Genomic DNA, 23,857 nt, shown 5'->3' with positions numbered 1-23,857 from the left:
TAGCTCAGTCCTACAAGCACTCATACTCCTGGATCAAATACCACTCGTGCAAATCCCTCCAATCTCGAATATGCAACATCACAATCCAATGAATACTCTAGCTATCGAATCTGAATTCCATCACATGAAGCCATCTCGATCAACCTGATCTCGTCCATGACAAAGCAATCCGGGAGTTATCCCAACCATCCATGGCAAATCACCGGAAGTCCATGATCAGCAATTTGCCCTACAACAAATTGTTATTCACCAGGCTCACCACCAATCCACCTGAACTCCCAACCAATCTCGCTGCCAAGCCAATCGAGACCACATCTCCATGTCTTCAACTGAACCTTTTGCTCCATGATCTAAACACCCACAACTCCCTCTCAATTGCTTTGTTGTCCACACTCTGATTCACTACCCCTCAAAGTAGATCAGATACGCTCTGATACCATGTTGTTTTTCCACGATCCTGGTATCTAGTATAGAATCTTAAATCTCTGACGCTACCAAACCAAAATCACAACGAAGCTACTTTGCACAGCGGAATATAAACAACAGTAAATCTACTAGTGCACAAAATATAGACAATTTTTTACAATTTTTAACCCAACTTCGTTATATTAATCAAACTGAATAACACAACAGTTTAGGGCTCTCGTACCAAGGGTAATGGCCCTCATACATCCACTGATACAAGACACAAAACTAGGGCTTGGTGTCAGTCCATTGATAACCAATCTGCCCATACAAGATACATTGACCATCTAGTTTATGTAGCACACTCCCTCAGCTCCTCTTGGTCGTACCCTGTACCTGCCTAGACTTTCGGCTCCTGATCTACAGCTCCTGCCTCTATTAATGCTCCAAGTCCATCTAGACACTGAATCTCGATTATCCAATCTACTCACTAGTTGTGCCTTAGTCCATCAAGGGCACAACATATCGAGACTCTTGTCGAGTTGTTCACAGCTCCACTTGTGAACAACTCTCAACTGCCCATTGCTGCTCCTCAGCTACTCATGAACTTCAACCCACTATAGTCTTCCTGCACTGGTCCAATGAAGACTAACATAAGGCACGGAGGGCTACCACCTATCACTACAAGATGTCCATCTCCCACAATGAACACAGGCTAGGAGAACTGCCCATCATCTGTTGTAGATGTCCTTCTCCACACACAAGTCTAGGGTTCCACAAACTACTCCTAGTTGATCAGACCCATGAGCTCAACAACTACCACAACTGCCACTCTAGCAACTACTTTTGTCCATCAAAGTGTTGCACACTGGCCTCCAAGTTGGGCACTATCAAGTTGTCCTCCAGCAAACCATAAATGCCCAATCATTATCCGCAGTTGGTCCACTATCACGCTGCCCTCCAACAAACCACGAGTGACCAATCCTTCTTGTAGCATCTGCTCCTGGTTAGGGCATCCAACCACCTAGGAAACCCTTCCTCTTGGCTACTAACAGACTTCCAAAGCGTCCTCTCCTAGGACACCATCCACTAGCATCAACTCAACCTTAATACATCAACACAATACATACCTAGCCCTGTCCAACTTCTACGTCACCCTGGTGCAGTCTTCTACATGCTCAGCCCTCCCTCGCGTTGCCTACACTGGCGTTCCTACACTCACGCGTTCCTGCATTTCCACGTTCCTCCACTCGCGCATTTATGCACTCGCGTTTCTACACTCATGTTCCTACACTCGCGCGTTCCTACACTCATGTTCCTACACTCGCGCATTCCTCCACTCGGGCATTCCTACACTTGCGTTCCTGCACTCGCACGTTCTTGCACTCACACGTTCCTGCACTCGCACTTCTCGCAGTCGCGCTGCATTTCTTGATGTGTAGACTATGAAAGATGCTTCTTGGATTTGTTAAATGGCTCTCCTCCACCTTATATTTATACACAATACAAGGGCTCCATCAAACCACATGTGTGGCCTTGACAACTTGTCACAAGGTCTCTAAACGCCTAGCCAAACTTGACCAAACCCACATATTGACTTCAAAAATTAATATCTTTATTTCTACAACTCAGATTTCGACGATTTTCATTACTTCCAGTTCGTATCGAGGTCCTCTATTATCTCAATCCATCACATGTAGAAATCTCCTCATGGTTTTGGCCCCAACATCGATGGGTAGAAAACTGCAAGCTTGGGTTTCAAGCCCACAAGCCACACTCGTGTCCCAACTCCTCCACCACCCTCAAGCATAGGGTTTGGAGTACCTCCCAAGCTACAAATCTCAACAACAACAAGTAGAGGGTTTTCCCAGTTAGGTTGCCTAGAAAAATGCATTGTCTCTTGTGTAATTGTGTTTATCTCTGTGTTTAATTCAATTGCTTATATGTTAAGAAATTTTGTGTCTTCGTGAAAGGAAAAGTACTTTTCAATTGTTCATTCAAGCAGTTGCATAATTTTCATGGAACATTAACAAAATAATCATCAAGTTAGCATGCATAGAGTTAGAGTTGGAGCTTCAATTAAGTGGAGACTTCATCAATTTGACTACAAACGAGGTGACAATTAGAAGTTTAGTTAAAGCGAGTTAGCCTTCAATCTTGATTGAAGGAAGAGCGAGTTTTGATTGGAGAATGAATGAGTTAACAACTTCAGTGATGATTGGAAGGAGAGCAAGTAACACTCTCAATTAAGTCGCAACCAAAACTCCAGTGATGATTGGAAGGAGAGCAAGTAACACTCTCAATTAAGTCGCAACCAAAACTCGAGTTCTAAATTTGGAGCTAGGCCTCCTTGCATGTTTAAATTGGGCCTATAAAGGAAGGACGAAGGCACAAGGATTATACAATTGTTTAAGCACGAAGGATTGTGACAAGACAAAGCTCACAAGTTAGTGTGAAAGAGTCATGATTGTGGAGCCCAGGAATTGTGTCCTAAAGAATAGGAGCACAATAACATTAGGATTTAGGAGGATTGGTTGTGTGTAGGTTTTGTGGAGTTAGGGTCCTAAAAAATAGGAGCTCAAGTGTGCAAAGAAAAAGGGCCTGGAATGTGCTAGGAAATAGGAGATTAACACAAGGAATAAGGAGGCCAAGTGCGCAAGGATCGAGAAGCAGAACTAAAGTAAGTTAGCAGGGTTTGCAAAGCAAGTCAAGGAGGTAGCAGAGGAGCAATTTTGTGCTAAAGGGCCAATATCAAGCAGGATATAGTCCAGCCAAGATCAACAGTATCAACTAAGATTTGTGTGAGAAGCAAAAAGCTTTCTCAAGATAGACAGATTCACTTGTAATAGATTCAATTGCTCCAAGAAAATCAATAAAATAGCCACATCAAGCAAGCAGGCTTTCCCTGTTGGCTTTCCTGAGAATACAATTGTGTCAATATTTGTGTGATGTGTTTTTATCTCTGTGTTTTTATTCCATTGCTTATAAGTTGTTCAGAGACTCTGTATCTTGGTGAAATTAAACTAACTTTAGTTTTCAGTTATCCATCTAAGTAGTTGCAGAGTTTCGTGGAAATTTAGCAATTCGAAGGCTTGACAAGGTTGAAGCATATGTGATGGATAATGGATCAATTGTATATGTAAACTACTTTTTTCAATGAAAGTAGTTTGTTTTTGTTCTGTGGAAAAAAAGTGGTGGATAACGGATAAAGATTGAGGAAGTACCCAAAGCAACTTGATTGAGAACACTTCCACTGACAGTGTCCAAAACAAATTGAATTGCAAATTTTGAGTTATGTAATTAAACTAGATTGTCTCTTCTTGGACTATGCAAGTTGTGTGACCATCATGCAACTTCTTTGTGTGGTCCTTAGGTGATCAAAAAGTATGTAAAATGAAGATTGAATTTTTCTTCTTTATGGATTTATGAAAAAGGATTTACAACAAAAAAGACTAGTTGCTAAATCATTAGAAGAAGATGTTAGCTTTCAAGGTTACCCTACAAGTGTTTACACCATGTTTGGGGTTGCTTCATGAGTCTTGGGGTACATGGTGTCTTATAACCCTTGGATGATCCTTGATGTACTTGCACAATGAAGGTGGCTTACTCAATGGTTGCTTGATCTCAATTGAATGCTTGCATGACATCCCTCCTTGGAGCGTTGGAGAATTTCAAACAACTTGGGACATTTTTCATGATGGCAATGTGGAGCTTAGTTGCCTACTTGAGAGAACACACTACACTGGAGGAGAATAAGATAAGATAAATACATTAATGTCCAACAAATGACCACAAAAGTAGGTTAATGGGATTGTTGAGTCCAATGATGCATATCCAAGCAAGAGCATCAAAAGGTCTCCTATATAAAGAACAAAAACAATAAAATAAAAAACATAATGTCTATATGTGAAAACAAGGAAAACCCTCGACTCCAAGTGCAAGCAACCACAGAAAGCAGCTAAGGACTAGGTCATGATCCACTAGATCCCTCTCCTAATACTCAAGGTCGAATGAAGAAAACTAATAATAGGATGTTGCCCTGTGGCAGAGCTAGAGGAAGATCTGGACTCTCTGTTGTGTTGTTGTTAAGAGGAGCATTTGGCATTTTGGAGGAGGGTATTTAGCCCTACACAATATGGGGTAACTTGGATGCTTGCACAAAGGCATAGGGACACTTAGGTCGCAATAGTGTTCATGCAAGTGCAATGGATTGAATGTAGCACATGACTTAAGAGGAGCAATGGAATCCTTGGAAGACTATTAGGAGTGTTAGACACATCTCATGGAGCACCCTTGCACTAGAGCCTTGCTTGAGAATGACAACACCTTGGAGCTCGAGATGTGTACCCTTGGAGTATAGTGCTTCACATGTGTGAGCCTATTGGTGTTGTAGTAGGTTGCTTGCAAAAGTTTGGGCCCACATATGTGTTAGTGGCCTCCTTTACCTATCCTATATATAGAGGAAAGAGAAAGTCCTTTCATAATCACTACATCACTTCATCATCTTATATTAGAGATGTGAGGGGAAGAGCACACTTGTCTTTGTTTCCCCCTTCATACTTTATTTCTCTTGACTTGGAGGTATTAGGGTAGGATTGCATTCCTTGAAGACATTAGAACTAGGGTTTTGTGATTAAATCATGGGTTGTACTGGTTCAAGTATAGAAGGGGAGATATCTTGCTAGTGTTGATGCTAATTTGTGGAGAAACTTTGGTGGAGCAAGGGTTTTCTTGGTTTTCCCTAGTTATGGATTTGGAGAGTTGGATGATTGTACTAGCCTTGGGAAGAGGCTATGGTATGTGCATATACTTCATCTTATTGGAGATTTGAATTTCAGCTATCTTTGTCTTCAAGATTTGGTAATTCTATCACTTTTATGTCTTGCTGACTTGACATAAGTTAAAATTGAAATTGTTAAGGGTTTTAAGATAATCTTGAAGAATAAAGAGCAAATTTAATGCTGCAATTAATGTTGTTATAAAGTGAATTTCAAATCCCGCTTATGCTTCATAAGATTTCCCTAAGGTAATGAAACTTGTTAGCATACATTTAGTATATTCTCTCTTGGATTGCCTTGTTTATTAGGCTTTGAATATGAGTGAAATATCGTATGTTGCTTGCTGCTGTAAAAGTATATTTCAAAATTGTTGTAAGGCTGTAAATTCACAAGGTTGGGCACCCTTTTGAAGTTGAAATAAAGCTCGTCTTTCATGAAATTTCTACATGTTATCAAAGCCATTTTCGCTGAAGTCACTTTCTCAGTGAAAAAGCAAATTGGTATTTCGGTTGTGGTGTACCTAGAAGAGATGCTTGACCATGTTAAGGTTATTGGGTGGAAAACTTTAAGTCGCTTGGCTGAAGTGCTTAAACCCTAAGAAGGGTTTTGTCTTCTTCATATTGCCTATTTTTCAGGATGGATATGACTATGGTATGTTGCTTGCCTTCTAACATTGCATCTAGTGTTGGATGGTATGTGGATAGTGGAGGTTGAAGGCACTTGACATATGGCAAGTCATTATTCTATAAGTTTTAGGTGCAAGAGGGAGGCATGAGTGCGTGTCTTCTTCATATTGCCTATTTTTCAGGATGGATATGACTATGGTATGTTGCTTGCCTCCTAACATTGTGTCTAGTGTTGGATGGTATGTGGATAGTGGAGGTTAAAGGCACTTGACATACAGCAAGTCATTATTCTATATAAGTTTTAGGTGCAAGAGGGAGACATGAGTGCGCAACTTGGGATGATGATACTTAACCTATGAGCAAGTTGGCTCCATTTCCTTCAAGATGGCTTCAAATGATGTTATTGAGTTCAGTGATGATCTATTTGTTCCTAGTTTAAAGAAGAATCTTCTTTCAATTTCTTATATGACAAATGTACAATGGAAAGTTGCAATTGAGGGACAATAGTGCGCCATCAGTGATTGTATTCTAGTTAGTCCAAGGACTTGTTGAGAAATGTAACTAGTTTCGATCTTCATAATTCTTGTACTCATTTCAATATGTATCCTATGTAACAAACAAGAGAAGAAAAAAAAAAGTTATTATTATTAAAGCATGGGTTTCATGCTCATTATTGATGGTCTTCTAGGTAAGAGCATGTTCTTCGAGCTTCTAGGGTTTGTTAGGTCTTAGGATTTATTGTCATCAGTCAAAGGAGTCAACATCATGTTTATAAGACCCTTCCAGGCAAAATGTAATTGTAAAAGAATTAATTTTTTAGTCTATAAAGTCCTAGAATCTCCAAAAGTACAAGTCAACCAAAAGGAGGGAATTCGACCCCTTGAGAAAGCTATATAAAGAAGCAGTTCGACATCATTTGGACTCACTCACTCCACAAGTGTTGATCTATCAAGGAAGAGTTTACTCTATAACTGGGAAGCTAGAAGGAGGAGAGCAAAGGTCTAAGAGAAGAAAGAAGGATGAAATATCTTGGTTTTGGGCTCTATCTCTCTCACACGTGCAAAGTTCTAAGGTTTTTGGTGTTGCGGAAGTTTTTTGGTGTTGCACATGTGAGAGAAATAGAGCCCAAAACAAGATATTTCCATCCTTCTTTCTTCTCCCAGACCTTCGCTCTCCTTTTTAGCTTCTCCTAGCTACAAATCAAACTTCTTCTTGTGATATTAAACTTGTGGAGAGAGTGGGTGCCAAATGAGGTTGAATTGCTCCTCAAGCGATCAAATTCCCTCCTTTAGGCCGACTTGTACTTTTGGAGTTTCCAAGACTTTCTAGACTCAAAAATAATTCTTTTTTACAATTACATTTTGCCCAGAAGGGTCTTATAAACATGATGTTGACTCCTTTGACTCGTGATAATAAATCCTAAGACCTAACAAACCCTAGAAGCACGAAGAACATGACCTAGAAGACCATCAATAATGAGCATGAAACCCATGCTTTAATAATAATATCTTTTTCTTTTTCTTTTTTTATTTGTTACATAGGATACATATTGAAATGAGTACAACAATTATGAAGACTGAAACTAGTTACATTTATCAACGCTCCCTCTTAACTAGGGACTGAAACTAGTTACATTCATAATTGTACAAACGGTACAACATCATATCTCAAACTGAAGAGTTCTCACAAAAAGAGTGGGATTGATAAGCCATATTGTAAGCATCATCATTATGACCAGCACTGTCCCTGAGGCCTAACTGGACAAGCTCTCTTTTAATCAAGAGCAATATGTTGGGAGGCTTTATGTGTGATACCGCACTACTTCTACAAGGCACATACCCCATCCGAATGTCCACAAGGTATGTCCTTTTAGGACTATTCTTATCTTGGATCTCCATACTTGAGTCCTCAAAGAATATCGATCCTCTTCGACCACTCTTCTCTTGAATGCCTATCCCATTCTCAAACGGTGTTGGTATCTTTCCTTTCTTGGATGTTATATACTCAAGGAAACCACAAATGCTTATCCAATCCTCCGCCATTCTCTCTTCATCACCTGAAGAGGAAAATGCACATGTGATGTCCAACATCACTCCCTCTCAAGTCGAGAGGACATTCCTATTCTCCTTTAATCTTGAGAATAAAACCTTACTCCTATTCAAGGAGACTCCTTTGCTCCCTCTTAAATTCATAGGAGATTTCCGACTTCCTTTCTATTTGGGAAGTCAACACCACAAACCTCATAGCTTGTCATCTTCAAAGTATCAGCTACCAGTTCTTCATAGCTTCCTGGCTCCCTCTATCCTTCACATCTCTTGCATCGAACTTGCTTCCTTTTGGGGTATCATGGAGCCATCTTCACTCTTCAATCTCGTGACAGGTTCTAGGCCATTCTTCTTGCTCATCACTTTCATCTTGACATGAAGGCATTATATTGAGCCTTCCAAAACTTTAAGTTGATCATAGCTTCTTCATGAAAGTGATCTCCTTTGACCTTCAGGTTATCTTTTCACACAGCTACCCTTTAAATCCCAAGATGGACACATCTTGACTTCATATTTGCTAGGTACCAGATATTGAGCTTTCTTCAACATTCTTCATACATTTTCATCCATACAGTTGAACTTGCCTCAACTGTCATCAAGTATTCCTGCAACATTCTTTCACATAGCAAAATAATATGTTAACCAGATAACCAAATCATAAACATATTAGACTTACCTCACCATGATGACCTCCTCGTTCCACCAACATCCTCATCAACCATCTCCACTTGAAACTTCCTTCATGCATCAGAGTGCCCAACGATCGAACTTGATTACCAAGTTACAACTTTTTCTTGCAGAGATTATACTAGAGGTTAGTCATCATTATATATCATAGAGAAAGTCTTATATTATTTATACATCTTAAAGTAAGTCAAACCTTGTTCTTTTCAAGCATCATATATCCATATACTTAAGCATATTTTATGACCAACTTTCTTCAAGATTCAATAAATATGAATCTTATCCAAAGTTTACTTTCAACATGCATTCTTGTGCTTCCATCCAATCATCTAGCTATATGTCCTAAAGTGACCCTTGCAACCTGACCCATTGCATTCCTTCATCCCTTTACTAGTATTGTTTCCACATTACATGGAATGCATACTATCCTTGTCATAGTGCTTCTCCTAAGAACCTTCCAAGATGATGGTTCTTCTAGGATCGTGATGATCCACTTAAGCAAGATGACAACCTCTAACATAAAGCTAGGTAATATCGGGATGAACAATATGCAAAATGGTCTAACATTCTATCCTAGATGACCTCTACAAAGTAACTTAACCATGTAAATTCCAAATATGCCACTATGATATGCTTCTTTCTTATGATGCTTATGCAAAACATATCATCCTACAAGAAAGATTAATCTTCATAAAGAACCTGACAACCAATGAACCTTCTTTAGTAGTAAAGATCCTTCACTTCTTCCTTCTTTGCCTTCTTCTCAAGTTCTCCCACTGCTTTGGCTACATGAACTTCACTTCTTCCTTCCTTTACTTCGATCCTTGATTCTTCCAATATGCATTGAGCCCACAACTCATCAAAGGGAGTTGAATCTTTCTTGGAGTAGATGCTTGTACCAAAGTTACTGCATTCTGGTGGCAATGCATTCAGTACACAGATGGTTACTTCTGAATTAGTAATAAGTTCCCCAAGTCCTTGCAGATGGTCTCTTAGTTGAGAGAATCTCATGAGAAAGGATGCCACATCCTCACCCTTTGATTTCTTCATTCTATATAACTTATTCCGCAAAGACATCTTTGTTCCTGGTGTACTTACAGAGTACAAATTCACTAGTTTGTCATACATATCCTTGGAAGTCTTCAAGTTTGCAACAAATGGAACAAGAGAATCCTTAACTTATTCAACTATGATCCTTTGAGCCCTTACTTCCCCTTTTCTTGTACTTTGCTAGTTCTTGTGTCTTGTCTTTGCTTGGTTCAATGATTTCCCCAATAACATATTTCATTACATCTTGTTCTGTGAGTATCAAATCAATTCTTTTCTTCCATGCTAGATAATTTGATGTCCTAACGAGCTTATTGCTCTCCTTGCAAAAAGAACCCATATGACTTGTAGATTCAAACATGATGTAATAATATGATACTTAATTGAGACCAAGATTCTCCATGATGATGTCTTCAATCTTCTTGATGCCTTCAAGGTCTTTGAAGTGTCTTTAGATAACAACTTTCAAAGTCCCTCGACGCTTCCTTCAAAGATGCCTTCTAAAGAGATCAACATTCTTTCTTTCTCTCGGGTCTTCTTTTGATGCGAGCTTGATGTAGACTTGATCTCTTTTAATGCAGAAACCCTCCTTCCTTGAGTCCTTTCTCAAATGATACCTTTTGACAATCAATTTCTTCTTGAAGAGGTCCCATTTTCCTTCCCATTAGCAAGTAATTAGTATCCTTTCAGTTGCCTTCCTTGTTTACCTTAGCTTTGATACCATGTTGGAAAATGGAAAGTGGCAGCTATTTGTTGAAATTTCTAAGTCTGACACATCAGAAAGCCCTATTGGATTATCTTGTTTATTATCTCCTACTTATTCTTTCCATTAACAACTTATTTATTAATATAAATATCGAAATAAACACAAATGCAGCCTTCACACATATACAGATCAACAACTGAAATAACTGAGAAAACACACAAGGGACACCGTTATTTTTGGACAATTGTCCGCGGGAAAACCCAATGCAGGAAAATCGTTGTAGCAGTTCTGAGGGTTTTATTATTATGCAGATTTCTTGAGTACAACTAGGATGCCAAACTGGCTCACCTAACAGAGATTTTTACACGACAGTAATAACTCTTCTCGAAGACAGATATTCAGCAAGTCTGCCCCATGAAAATCCGTTTGGCGCTTCTCCAAGGCTCTGCGTCAACCCTGCTAGCCTCAACGTAGCTCTAGAACCCTTTGTGTCAGCCTTCTGCCTCTTTGCGTCAGTTCTCTGGCCTTCTGCGTCACCCATGCACGCCCCTCAGCCTCTACGCAATCTCTAGCTGCCTCTGCGTGGTTCTTGCTGCCTCTGCGTGGCTCTTACTGCCTCTGCATCAACCTCTTCAGTCATTGCCCTCACCCTCTGGCACTATCTCTACTTCTCTGCTATGTATTCACTACCCCTTCGCTGCAACAAATCACTTGTTCGAATTTTCTCAGCAAACTTCGCTCTAGAAAATCGAACTGACTAATCAATCTTGGTGCTTCTCCAACTGACCCTCAAGCCTCCTCTTATACTTTTCCTGTTGAGTCTTCAACGGCCGAGTTTAAGTCTCTAATCAACCGCTAAGATTAGATTTGGCTTGATCCATGTCATTTAGAACATTCTCACCCAGTTTTATATTAATACCCATTAATATTTTAATTTTCCTAAGTTTAGACTTAGGAACCCCATTAAAAATATTAATTATTTTAATATCTCTCTAACGAGGTGGAATTTCCCCAAACCATTTCTGCGTCTCGGAGATCTAATGTGCTTTAGCCTCTCCACCAATTTTCATGGCTAGAGCACATTCGATGCTACCAGAAATCAACACTATTAATATTATTTTCCTTAACCTTGATATTTGCTTGTGAATCGTATTTATCTTCTTTATGTTTTTTAGTTAGATCTTTTCATCAAGCAATATCAAGAACAGTAACAACAACAATAGAGGACACGGAAACTACTTCAAATGAGATGCAAAGACCCAAGCCCTAGACCAAGTCCTTCTCCAAGTACCAAGTTGGCCCTTCTTCAAGTCCTTCCTTGATTTTGCACCAAACGTCTACACACTGCAAATTAGACTTGCCAGCGTTGATACTACTACTCAGCATGCAACTTCAACCTTGCAATTTCAGCCTTGCAGCGTCCAAGGAAACCCTAGATCAACCTCCTCTTGAGACCTTCCTAGAGCAAGGCAGCTCTTCCTAAGGTCAACTAGGTCTAGAGAGAGTATCCTTCCTCCTAGCTACAAGATCCTGCACTTTGTCCTACTGCAACTCAGTCTTGCAACTTCCGCCTCTTCCTGCAACCCAGAAACCCTAGAATTTTGCACATGTGAGAGAGATAGAGACCAAAACAAGATATTTTTGTCCTTCTTTCTTCTCCCAGACCTTTGCTCTCATTTTATGCTTCTCCCAGCTACAGATCGAACTTCTTCTTGTGATATTGAACTTGTGGAGTGAGTAAGTGCCAAATGAGGTCGAACTGCTCCTTTATATAGCCTTCTCAAGGGGTCAAATTCCCTCCTTTAGGCCGACTTAATGCTACCAAGGCCAACATGTACTTTTGGAGTTTCCAGGGCTTTCTAGACTCAAAAATAATTCTTTTTTTACAATTACATTTCGCCCGAAAGGGTCTTATAAACATGATGTTGACTCCTTTCACTCGTGACAATTAATCCTAAGACCTAACAAACCCTAGAAGCACAAAGAACATGCTTTTACCTATAATACCATCAATAATGAGCAAAAAACCCATGCTTTAATAATAATAACTTTTTCTTTTTCTTTTCTTGTTTGTTACATAGGATACATATTGAAATGAGTACAACAATTATGAAGACCAAAACTAGTTACATTTCTCAACATTGTCCAAGCCAACAGAACAACAAGAGAAAGGAAAGGAGTGAAGCTCATGTAGCTAAGGCAAAGGGAGAACCAGAGAAGAAGTCGAAGAAAGAAAAAGTGAAGGATCTTTACTATTAGAAAAGGCATCTTGGTTGGTTCTTAATAAAATTGACCTGCATTGTTTAGAAAAGAAGCATGTGATAGTTGCATAAGTAGAGTCTACTTGGTTAAGTTGCTTTGTAGAAGTCATCTAGTCTTTAAAAAATAGATAGATAGACATTTTGTATATAGATCATCCACACATTATCGAACATTATGTTAGAGGTAGTCATCTTGCTTAGATGGATCATTATAATCATGGATGAACCATCATTATGGAAGGTTCTTGAGAAGAAGCACTATAACAAAGTTAGTATACATTCCATGTAATGTGGAAACAATACTAGTAAAGTGATGAAGGAATGCAATGGGTCAGGATGCAAGCTCTTTATGAGATATATATAGCTAGATGATGGGATTAGAAGCATAGGAATGCACATTAAAAGTGACTCTTGGATAAGATTCATGCAGAATCTTGTAACATGCTTAGTATGATTGTATGATGTTTAAAAGAAAGAATTTGACTTACTTTAGGATGTATAAAAGATTAAATCTTTTTGTAGAATATGTAAAATAATAATTAAATCCAATATAATTTCTGGAAGAAGAAATTGTAACTTGGTAATCAAGTTCGATCCTTGGGCACTTTGATGCATGAAGGAATATTCATATGGAGATGGACGATGAGGAGGTTGATGGAACAAGAAGGATATCCTGATGAGGTGAGTCTAAATTTTGGTCATTATTGTTGGTTATTTGGTTAACATGTAATTTTGCTACCTGGAAAAGATGTTGCAGGAATATATGATGGCAATTGAAGCAAGTTCATCTGTATGGATGAAGATTATTGAGGGAAGCTCAATATCTGGTACCTGGCATCTGTGAATTCAAGATGTGGCCACCTTGGGATTAAAAGGTAGCAATGCGAGAAGATAACCTAAAGGTCAACAAGGGAAATCACTTTCACATAGAAGCTATGATCAGCTTGAAATTTTGAAAAGGCTCAATATAATGCCTTCACGTCAAGATGAAAGTGATGAGCAAGAAGAATGACCCAGAACCTATCACAAGATTGAAGAGTGACGATGGCTCCATGATACCTCGAAAGGAAGTAAGCTCGATACAATGAGATGAGAAGAAAGGAGGGAGCCAGGCAACTGTGGAGAACTAGTAGTTGGTTGTAGCATATCAGACCTGCAAATATAATGAATTATTTGATAAAATAAACCCCAAGAGCCAATACAAGAGATTGCTAGAATGAAAATACTTCTTTATTGATATCTTCAGAAAAACCCTTGAGGTAGGGTAACAACATACAATTACTCCTTCAGGAAGGAGATCACTACACAAGCCATCACTTGTCAATACAAAACCAAATTTGACATCCTCAATGAAGAGTCTCTAGCCTCTATATAGGCTACATACATACAATACCATGGGTAATTACCATGGGTCTCTCAATACCATAGATCCATTACCATACATCCAATACAATGGGCTTATCACATTATTTCCTAACTACTTGTGGTCCCTTTCATAATGTGGGTTAACCACTTTATTTATTAATTATGGCCCATTATATTATTACACCACATTATTCCCTTGGGCACCTCCCTCTGTACCCCATATTATCCACCCTAGGTATACTACATTGGTACTCTTATGAAGACAAGCTATAAGGCTTGTGATGTTGACTTCCCAAATAGAAAGGAAGCCTAGATCTCCTCTATCTTTGAGAGGGAGTAAAAGGAGTCTCCTTGAGTAGGAGCAAGGTTCAATTCTCAAGTTAAAAGGAGAATAGGAATGTCCTCTCTGGTTGAGAGGAAGTGAAGTTCGAAATCAAATGTGCATTCAGCTCTTCAAGAGATGAAGAAAGAATGGCGGAGGATTGGATAACCATTTGTGGTTTCCTTGAGGATATAACATCCAAGAAAGAAAAAGTAACAACACTCTTTAAGGATGTGACAGGTATCCAAGAGAAGAGTGGTCGAAGAGGACCGACATTCTTTGAGGACTTAGGATTGGAGATCCAAGATAAGAATAGTCCTAAAAGGACATACCTTGTGGACATCCAAATGGGGTATGTACCTTGTAGAGGTAGTGCGGTATCACACATAAAGCCTCCCAAGATAATGCTCCTGAATGAAGAAGAGCTTGTCTAGTTAGGCCTCAGAGATAATGTTGGTCATTATGATGATGCTTACTGTATGACTTATCAATCTGACTCTTCTTATGAGAACTCTTCAATTTGAGAATGATGTTGTGCTTGTTGTACAATTATGAATACATCCCTAGTTAAGAGGGAGTGTTGAGAAATGTAACTAGTTTCGATCTTCATAATTGTTGTACTCATTTCAATATGTATCCTATGTAACAAACAAGAGAAGAAAAAGAAAAAGTTATCATTATTAAAGCATAGGTTTCATGTTCATTATTGGTGGTCTTCTAGGTAAAAACATGTTCTTCGTGCTTCTAGGGTTTGTTAGGTCTTAGGATTTATTGTCATGAGTCAAAGGAGTCAACATCATGTTTATAAGTTCCTTACGGGCAAAATGTAATTGTAAAAAGAATTATTTTTTAGTTTAGAAAGTCCTGGAATCTCCAAAAGTACAGGTCGGCCTAAAGGAGGGGATTCGACCCCTTGAGAAGGCTCTATAAAGAAGCAGTTCGAACTCATTTGGACTCACTCACTCCACAAGTTCGATATATCAAGAAAGAGTTTGATCTGTAACTGAGAAGATGGAAAAAGGAGTGTGAAGGTCTAAGAGAAGAAAGAAGGATGAAATATCTTGGTTTGGGGCTCTATCTCTCTCACACGTACGAAGTTCTAGGGTTTTTGGCGCTGCAGAACGAGGCCAAAGTTGCAGATCCGAGTTGCAAGAGGAAGAAGTGCAGAATCTTGCAGCGGGAAGAGAGAATACCCTACCTGGACTTTGTTGACCTTAGGAAGAGTTGTCTTGCTCTAGGAAGGTCTCAAGAGGAAGCAGAATTGGGGTTTCTGGAAAAGCTGCAAGGCCAAAATTGCAGGGTCAAAGTTGCAGAACGAGTTGCAGTATTGAAGTTGGCAGGTCAAAGTTGCAGTATTAAAGTTGGTTGGTGCAGAATCAGGGAAAGACTTGTTGGAGGGATGACTTGGTACTTGGAGAAGGACTTGGTCTAGGGTTTGTGTCATTGTGTCTCAATTGAAGCAGATTCTAAGAAGAGAAGAGTTTTTCAGGTTTTCCCCTTAGAAGGGTTTTGCCCTAGCTGAGAGCCTAATTTCTGTGTCCTCTATTGTTGTTTCATTCTTGATATTTGTTTGATGAAAAGATCTAACTAAAGAACATCAAGAAGATTAACTAAAATTCACAAGCAAGTATCAAAGTTAACGAAAATAAGAAATAATAAGCTGCCACATTGCATTTTCTTACAGGACTTTGGCTAAAGGGGCAAGAGAGGTGTCCTTTATAGGTTCTTGTTGATCTAGTGGTACTTGTACATTCCAATGAGAAACTGGATAAACCTTCTAAACTCAAGGAGGCACATGTAGAGCAAGTATGGCGAGACAAACAGAAATTCCAAGCTTGTCGTTGATAGGAGTGTTATGGAGTATGGGGATAAAGTTGTTGGATTATCTCCTATAGAGGGAATCAACCTTGATGATACTCTTGCTGCAATATTCTATCAGAAAGAGGAAATGGTCATGCTTAGGTTGATCTATCAGTTGTCCAAAGTTTTGAGGTGCATGAGAGGGATTCTCATGTTCATAGGTTGTTAACAGTTGTCTTACCACGAGTGTTATCACTTATACCATGAGATTGGTATTTTAACATGGATGTGACTTGTGTAGACTTCTATCTTTGTGATTTTGATATATGTGATCCACTACTCTTGACCTTGTATGGAGATGTGATTATCTTTGCAAGATGTCTTGGACAACTCATGAACGGTGTGAGATGATTTTGGCCTATTATGTTGATTTGAAGGATGATGGAGTTTGACAAGTCGTTGACGATCCAAAGTTAAATTCCTTCAAATTCACAAGTAATTAGAATTCCTTGAAGGTTCAAGATGTTGTGATAACATTTTGTGTTGATGGATAAATCAATACCTTCTACCATAGGATATGCATTCTAGTGCAATGAAAAACATTCGTAAGCAAAGATGTGAAGTTCAATGAGGATGCGAGATCCTCTAGTTCACAGGATTCTCCTTTAATGATTGAGGGGAATGAGTAGATTGTTGTTATAAAGACTAGCTCATGACTGGAGATGAGTATAATTCAAGGGTAGATGAGCTGAGATTAGGAGTAGATATGCCCTCGCCCTCCACCCCAATATGCAACAAATTGAAATGGCTCACCTAAACACTGCATAAGACTAAAGAGCATGTAGGAGGGCCTAGATCTTTAATGGGAGTATAGCTCCAAGTATATATTCTAGGAGTGAGTATACCTTCGAGGATATATTCTAGACACATTGAACTGGCTTCTTCAATCTATGATCCTTCTAGTTATCTTGAGGAGGAGAGGGCGATATCTTGATGGAGGATGGTGTTTGGTTTGATTTCAAGACTACAACAGGTATTGATTTGTAGATGGATAGTTTGGTGGAGTTGAAGAGGGAATCAATAGATGTTGGTGAAAACACTTCCCTCATAAAGAGGGAGTGTTAGCTTTCGAGGTTATTATGAAAGTGTTCACACCGTGTTTACAGGTGCTTCATGGGATTTGAGGTATATGGAGTATGATTAGCCCTTGTATGGTTCATGATAGACTTGCACATTGAACGTGGTTTACTCAATGGTTGTTTGACCTTAATTGGATGTTTACATGACATCCTACCTTGGAGCATTGGAGATCTTTAAACAATGTGGGATGTTCTTCATGATAACCACGTGGGATTGGTTGCTTGCTCAAGAGGATGTATAATATCCTAAGGAAATTTTTCCCATAGGGTTCTTTTGTGACTAGGGTTCTTTTAAATAAATCAAAAAGATTATGTATGTGCAATGCACATTCAAATAGCAGCGGGTATCCTTCTATGTATACATGAACATAAAGTTTTCCACAGCAATAAGATTCTTCAGCCAAATCACAATCATTTAAGGTTCGCTGCCCAACAAACAGTGGGTATATCCAACCAATTAAATTCCCATATACAACACTGATTTTGCAATTGGCAAATTAAGTAAACCAATGTTCAACAATGGCTAAACTATACAATCCAATTCAATTGTTATTACCCTAACTCGTCGTCTATTGTGCAGTTTTGAGATCACTGTATTAGAGGGCAAGTCTTCTCCCTGTGGATAGCCACAAAAAAAAACTTAATAGCTGCAGGATTACCCTCATAGGTGGCCACAGGTATCGCCAAGTGCCTAATGTTAGTCGTTTCTATAGTGCGGATGGTTGCCCTAGAAAACTAACCCTCAGTCGCAATAGGAGATTGCCCTTCATTGCATGCCTAGGGTAAATTCATATGTCTATCTCTCATATAATTTCGCACCCTAGATGTGCGATGATACCACAAAACAATTCGTTGTGCCACAGAAGTTTCTGACGTCAGCTCTATGGGGAATAAGAATGGCCATCCCACAAACCAAGAACCGTTAGCTTATCTTAGGACCCTTTTTCGAAGAATCTTCACCATCTGTCCAGAAATTCAGTGGCTAGGAAATTTGGCTTGTCGTCTGGATTAGGGCATTCGTTGGCCTTTGTTTTGCATCTGATTCAAGATTATAGAGGATTTGTTTTAATCAAATTCCCAAGGAATACTTTCATTACTAGAGCTTGCTAACCAAATAAAACATCCGTTAAAAACCTTCTTTCTACAAGTCAAAACAAATATGAGTTGCTTCCAAAGAGAATATGTTGTGCCTGAACAAAGAAAAGAGGTGTCTAGGTAGGGTGGAATTGGCTCCATCTTAACTAGATGGGAGGATTAGCTAGAGTGGGATCACGTCCACCAAAACTAATCAAGAAGAATGGGTCTTAAAAACTTCAAAGCCTTGAGCGAAAATCAGAGATATTCAAATCCAAATTGATGATCCAAAACAATCCCAACTCTCCTTTATGTATAGATTTCCCCATGGGATTTCCTCCAATTTGGGCAACTCGCGATTTGGGCTTTTTGCCCCAGCTACCCCAAAATTGACCAAATGTTGCCCCAAAACATTGGATAATGGGATTTCCCCCTTATCAATGACTATAGCCCACAGGTTAGATAGGCTAATTCGTCCTCCCTTGGGCAATTAATCCATAGGGAACATTACAGGATGACCTACACTGGAGGAGTGTTTGACATTCCAAACGAGGGCATTAAGCCCTATATAGTATAGGGTAGCTTGGATGCTTGCATGGAGACATGGAGTTGACTTAAGGATGCCTAGGTTGCAATGGTGTTCATGCAAGTGGAGTGGATCTAGGGGAGCACATGGTTTAAGAGGAGCATTGGAGTCCTTAGATGTTTGTATGAGGAGCAATGGACACATCTTGTGGGGTGCCCTTGCTTTTGTATGACATCACCTTAGAGTTGACAAGTGCACACTTGGAGTGTAGTACTTCACAAATGTGCCTACTTGTGTTGTAGTAGATTGCTTGTGAGAGTTTAGGCCCACAAGTACTGTTGGCCTCCCTTACCTCTCATGTATGTAGAGGAAGGAGAGAGACTCTTCATAATCCATTACGGGAAATTTGAGGTCTAAAATGGGCCTCCTAAGGAAAATAATAAAATAATGGTAAATATAATAAAATAAGAGATGTGAATTTTTAAAAGAAAAGAAAGAAAACTAACTTTTTTTATTATATTTTTTACTTTATTTACTAAAATTTCAAGGGTGTACACTCATTGGATGTAGAATCCAATTCCACATCCAAAGAGTGTACAGTGTACACACTTGAAATTTGAGTAAACCTACAAGGAGATGAGTCAAAAATACAATTAATAAAAATAGTTTCCTTCTTTTCCCCCCAAAAATATTTACCCCTAGGGATGACATCATCATCTTCATCCTATTGGTTTTTTTAAAGTTGATTTTGTTAGTACAATTTTCATTTTGAGACCCATTTTTTACCTCTAAATTCCCCTAATGACTACATCACTTCATCATCTTGTATTAGAGATGTGAGGAGAAGAGTGCACTTGTCTCTCTCTTCCCCTTTGTGAAGCACTCCCCCTTTGTACTTTATACCTCTTGTCTCGGGGACACATGAGTTTCTTGGAGCAAATTGAATACTAGGGTCAAAGTTTTATCCCTTGGCGACATCTGGAATACTAGGGTTAGAGTTTCATCCCTTGTTTTGTGATTGAACACTAGTTTGTACTTGTTGAAGTGGAGGCGAAGAGTAGACGTCTCACAAAGGAGGCTTGTAGTGTTGATGCTAGCTTGTGGAAAATATTTGGTGGAGCAAAGGTTTTCTTGATTTCCCCTGGCTAGAGTTTTGGAGAGCTAGAGGATAAGGCTATGGCATGTACTAGGGTCAAAGTTTTATCCCTTGGTGACATCTTGAATACTAGGGTTAGAGTTTCATCCCTTGTTTTGTGATTGAACACTAGTTTGTACTTGTTGAAGTGGAGGCGAAGAGGAGATGTCTCACAAAGGAGGCTTGTAGTGTTGATGCTAGCTTGTGGAAAATATTTGGTGGAGCAAGGGTTTTCTTGATTTCCCCTGGCTAGAGTTTTGGAGAGCTAGAGGATAAGGCTATGGAATGTACATCATCTTTATACATATATATGAAGTTTTCAGTTGTCCAAACTTGGCTTATTGTAGATTTGATTTTCAGGTACCTTTATCTTCATGATTTGGTAATTTACAACACTTGTATGTCTTACTGATTTGACATAAGTTAAGGCTGAAATTGTTAAAGGTCTTGACATTAATCTTGAAGAAGGAGAAGATAGGGCATATTTACTGCTGTAATTATTGTTGTTATAAAGTGAATTTGAGATCTGGCTTATACTTGATAAGATTGCCCTCAAGTGCTGAAACTTGTTGGCAAATATTTGGTATCCTTTTCTCTTGGATTGCCTTGTTAATTGGGGTTGAAAATGAGAAAAACATTGCCAATTATTTGCTGCTGTACAAGTATACTTCAGATCAACCCTACTACTGTAAATTCACAGGGATAAGATCTGGGAAACCTCTATAGGAAATAGGTGAAATTTCTGACGTTGCATTAAGGCCTGTCTTTCACAATTTTTTTATAGGAGATTTTGCTAAAATATCCTAGAACCAGCTACAAGCAAACAGATCAGATCTAGTTACTTGCTGGTCATATTAATTTTTACACGCAGCGGAAAACAAGAAAAGCAATCACACAGTGCACAAATATTTCTGCCCTTCTAGATCAGTTCATCATTCAAAATTATCTTCGAAACTTACAAGAGCTCCCTTAAATGGAAAAATGGCTCTGAGAATTAATCAAATGAACAGAAAACTGGAAAACTACAGTTTGCACGGAAATCAAGGCATCCTGCCCTCAAATCAATATGATTGTACATAATACAGCAGTACAGTCTGCTCTGCTGGGCTGTATGACTGCTCTTTTCCTTGCTACTAATTGGCTGTCTGTGGTTGCTGAAGACTGGCTGCCTTCTCCTTGCTAAAATACTGCTGAAATCCTTGCAAATGGCTGAAAATCAGATCTCTGATTTTCTCTTTTACTCATGTGACTTGTGGAATGAAGGTTCTGTGTCTTTGTCCTTTGCTCTCTCTTTCTTTTATAACTTTGACATTAACCAAAAACCTAATCTTCAACGGTTGAGATCTAATAGTGAGATCAATGGCTTTCTTTTAATTAAATTATTAAGTGACCCATTTTAGTCACTTTATTAATTAAAAATAACTTTAATAAAGAATTTTCATTTTATTAATTAATTAATTAAGTGAACTTCTGAAAAAACATATGATACTTTTAATAATGAATTCCATAAGTAGACATCCTCATGGAAATACCTATTTGAGCTACAAACACAAACAGATTTTAAGCGACAATTGCATTTATATGTGTGCAAGTGTGGTTGAGCATTGGAGTCGATGGCATCTAAGCTAATTATTGTTAAGCAAAATAGATGTTGTCAGGTATTTGAGAAATTGCTCGAGTTCAAGCATGACAACTGTGAGATTTATGGGCAGTATTGATGAAAGGTTTTAATTGTAAATGTTTACAATTTTCATGCAAATCCTATTTTACAAGTCCGTGACTAGTTTGACCAACATTTTTGCATATTTAGTGACAACAAATGTTTATGAAGGCAATTTTGGTCATTTCTTATAGCAGTGTTTTCAATTTAGACCTCAAAACTAAATGTTGAAGACTATACATCGTGCTCGCAAATTCATCACAACAGCGAATCAATGTAGATTGAATGACCATGTGAAGTTTATCCTATACGACAAAGGGCTGGGAAAGCATATCATGCTAAAAATGCCCCAGCTATTTTAGTTGATGTTTGGAGTCATAAGATGCACTGCAAAGAAGCGTTTGAAACTGGTTTTGTTTAACTTATTTATTGAATCCCAAATGTTTATAGCACCAAGATTTATATTCTAGAAGGTTTTGGGCCTTGGCGGATGGTTATTAACTTATTCGTAGTTCATACCCTACAAACATTATCAATATTTACTATTTTCTGGACCAATATTTTCCAATTAACTTGTTTGTTTGAAATCTCAGTCTGAACCTTTTTTCTTTGGCTACAACACTCGTAGAACTCTGTTTTTCCCAATCAAATTTCTAAATCATTTTCTCTGCACTTCATGTTTTAGGAAACTTGGGTAGACTATACAATGGGCTGAATGCCAGAACTAGTTAGTTGAGAGGGAGTAACAATAAAACCTCAAATAGTACTATCCAAAGCGAGCACACTAAATAAGCTGTAAACCGAACTCCAAGTATTATTAATCTCAATAATGGCAGACCTTCGCTACTGGTTATGTACGGTGCCTAGAAATTTCCCATAGAAGTGACCCATTCGTAAAGATAAAACGCTGTGTTAGCTGATAATCAAGTGGTTTTTAACTTCCTTCGTGCATAGTTTTTTAGTTCGATCACTGGCTACACATAACACGCTTGTAAATATCAACACCACAAACCCCGCCTCCCACTTTCCAAAGAAATCAGCTAATCTAGGTCTTTGTAATTATGAATACGAGTCGCCACCAAAGGCCCAAACCGGGGTCTTCATTGAGGTACTAATTTCCCATTCACTTTGGCATGTGCCTAAATGTGTCGACAGTAACCAGCACTTTAGGTACAGACGCACCTCGGCAAGAATTGAACCTGGGTCTTTGTACTTGTGAATATGAGCCTACAACAGAAGACCAAAGGCCTTGTGGATTCTAATTACTTTAATATAAATACCATGAATGAGTTGAAACTGTAGCTTACAGTCCTGAGATAGACCACCCAAAGACTTTTTGCTGCAATTTCATGAAAGCATTGGCTGATTGAAAAGCTTGCAAAAAGACTAAGTAAAGAATGGTAATAAAGGCCACGGTAATGCATATGAACTTGACAAGGCCATGGAATCGACCTCTTGACCACTGGTTGGCAAAACAGTACAAACCTAATTTCTACGATGATTGACACATCAAACATTTCGCGAGAATCGACCTCGTGAACGTTGTACTCGGACAAGAGTAAGTTGATGAAATTTTCCAGAATTATGTGAAAGGAGGATGAAATTTGTACCTCTAGCTCAAGTAGAATCCATTCCTTGGTGTTTGTGGCGGTGGACCAATGGGTTCGGAGATCTGAATCCAACACATGGACTGCCTTCTGAGTGGGCGATTCTCGGGACATGCCCCTTATTTTGTAGGGCAATGCCTTTACTCTGGCCTCCAATTCCACCTCCATTGCGCCCTGGATTCAATCTATTCAGGATTGAATGCTGTTCAGATCGAAAGCAAGAAGCTATTGCCGTAGAAGACGTTGTCCATGGCGGTCTCAAATTAAAATTCTTGGTTCTAATTTTCCTTTTTTGTACTCCTTGAGAGGAATAAGATTATAATATATATAAGTAAAATTAAAATAATTTTGAACTTATTATATAGTTTCATCGTATGGTCACTTGTGGTAAGTTTCCGATTTCGCATTCTATTGTTACGTGGGGTGGGGTAGTAAGTTTAGTTGAGTTGGAACTAATAAGTGATTAAACTTGGGTAACTTCATGGATAAATTTATTTTTGTCCTAAAGTTTATAAATGATTACAGTCGGTTCGTTAGTTAAGTTTGTTGGGTTTTGAAAAGCTCACCAAGTATTAGCCATTTAAGAGGACTGGTAATTTTACCATTCCAGGGAGGTGTTATTATTTATATTTATATATTTATATATATATATATTAAATTTGATGATAAAAAGTTAT

General features: G+C 38.7%; 1 protein-coding gene across 1 annotated transcript in view; it reads right to left on the bottom strand.

Annotated features, from left to right (window-relative positions):
- LOC149254117 (uncharacterized) overlaps positions 1 to 23,492 on the bottom strand; it is a 342,370-nt gene extending 318,878 nt beyond the window's left edge. The window contains 1 exon segment of the mRNA XM_089460071.1: positions 23,184 to 23,492. Within this exon segment, the coding sequence (XP_089316197.1) occupies positions 23,184 to 23,348 (165 nt within the window). The 5' untranslated portion in view covers positions 23,349 to 23,492.
- Positions 23,493 to 23,857: the final 365 nt, after the last annotated feature.

Source organism: Pinus tabuliformis, chromosome 7 (genome assembly GCF_031772625.1).
Source record: "Pinus tabuliformis cultivar Carrire ecotype Pingquan chromosome 7, CPIR1, whole genome shotgun sequence".
NCBI classification, from domain to species: Eukaryota; Viridiplantae; Streptophyta; class Pinopsida; order Pinales; family Pinaceae; genus Pinus; species Pinus tabuliformis.
This window is presented reverse-complemented; position numbering and strand designations above follow the sequence as displayed.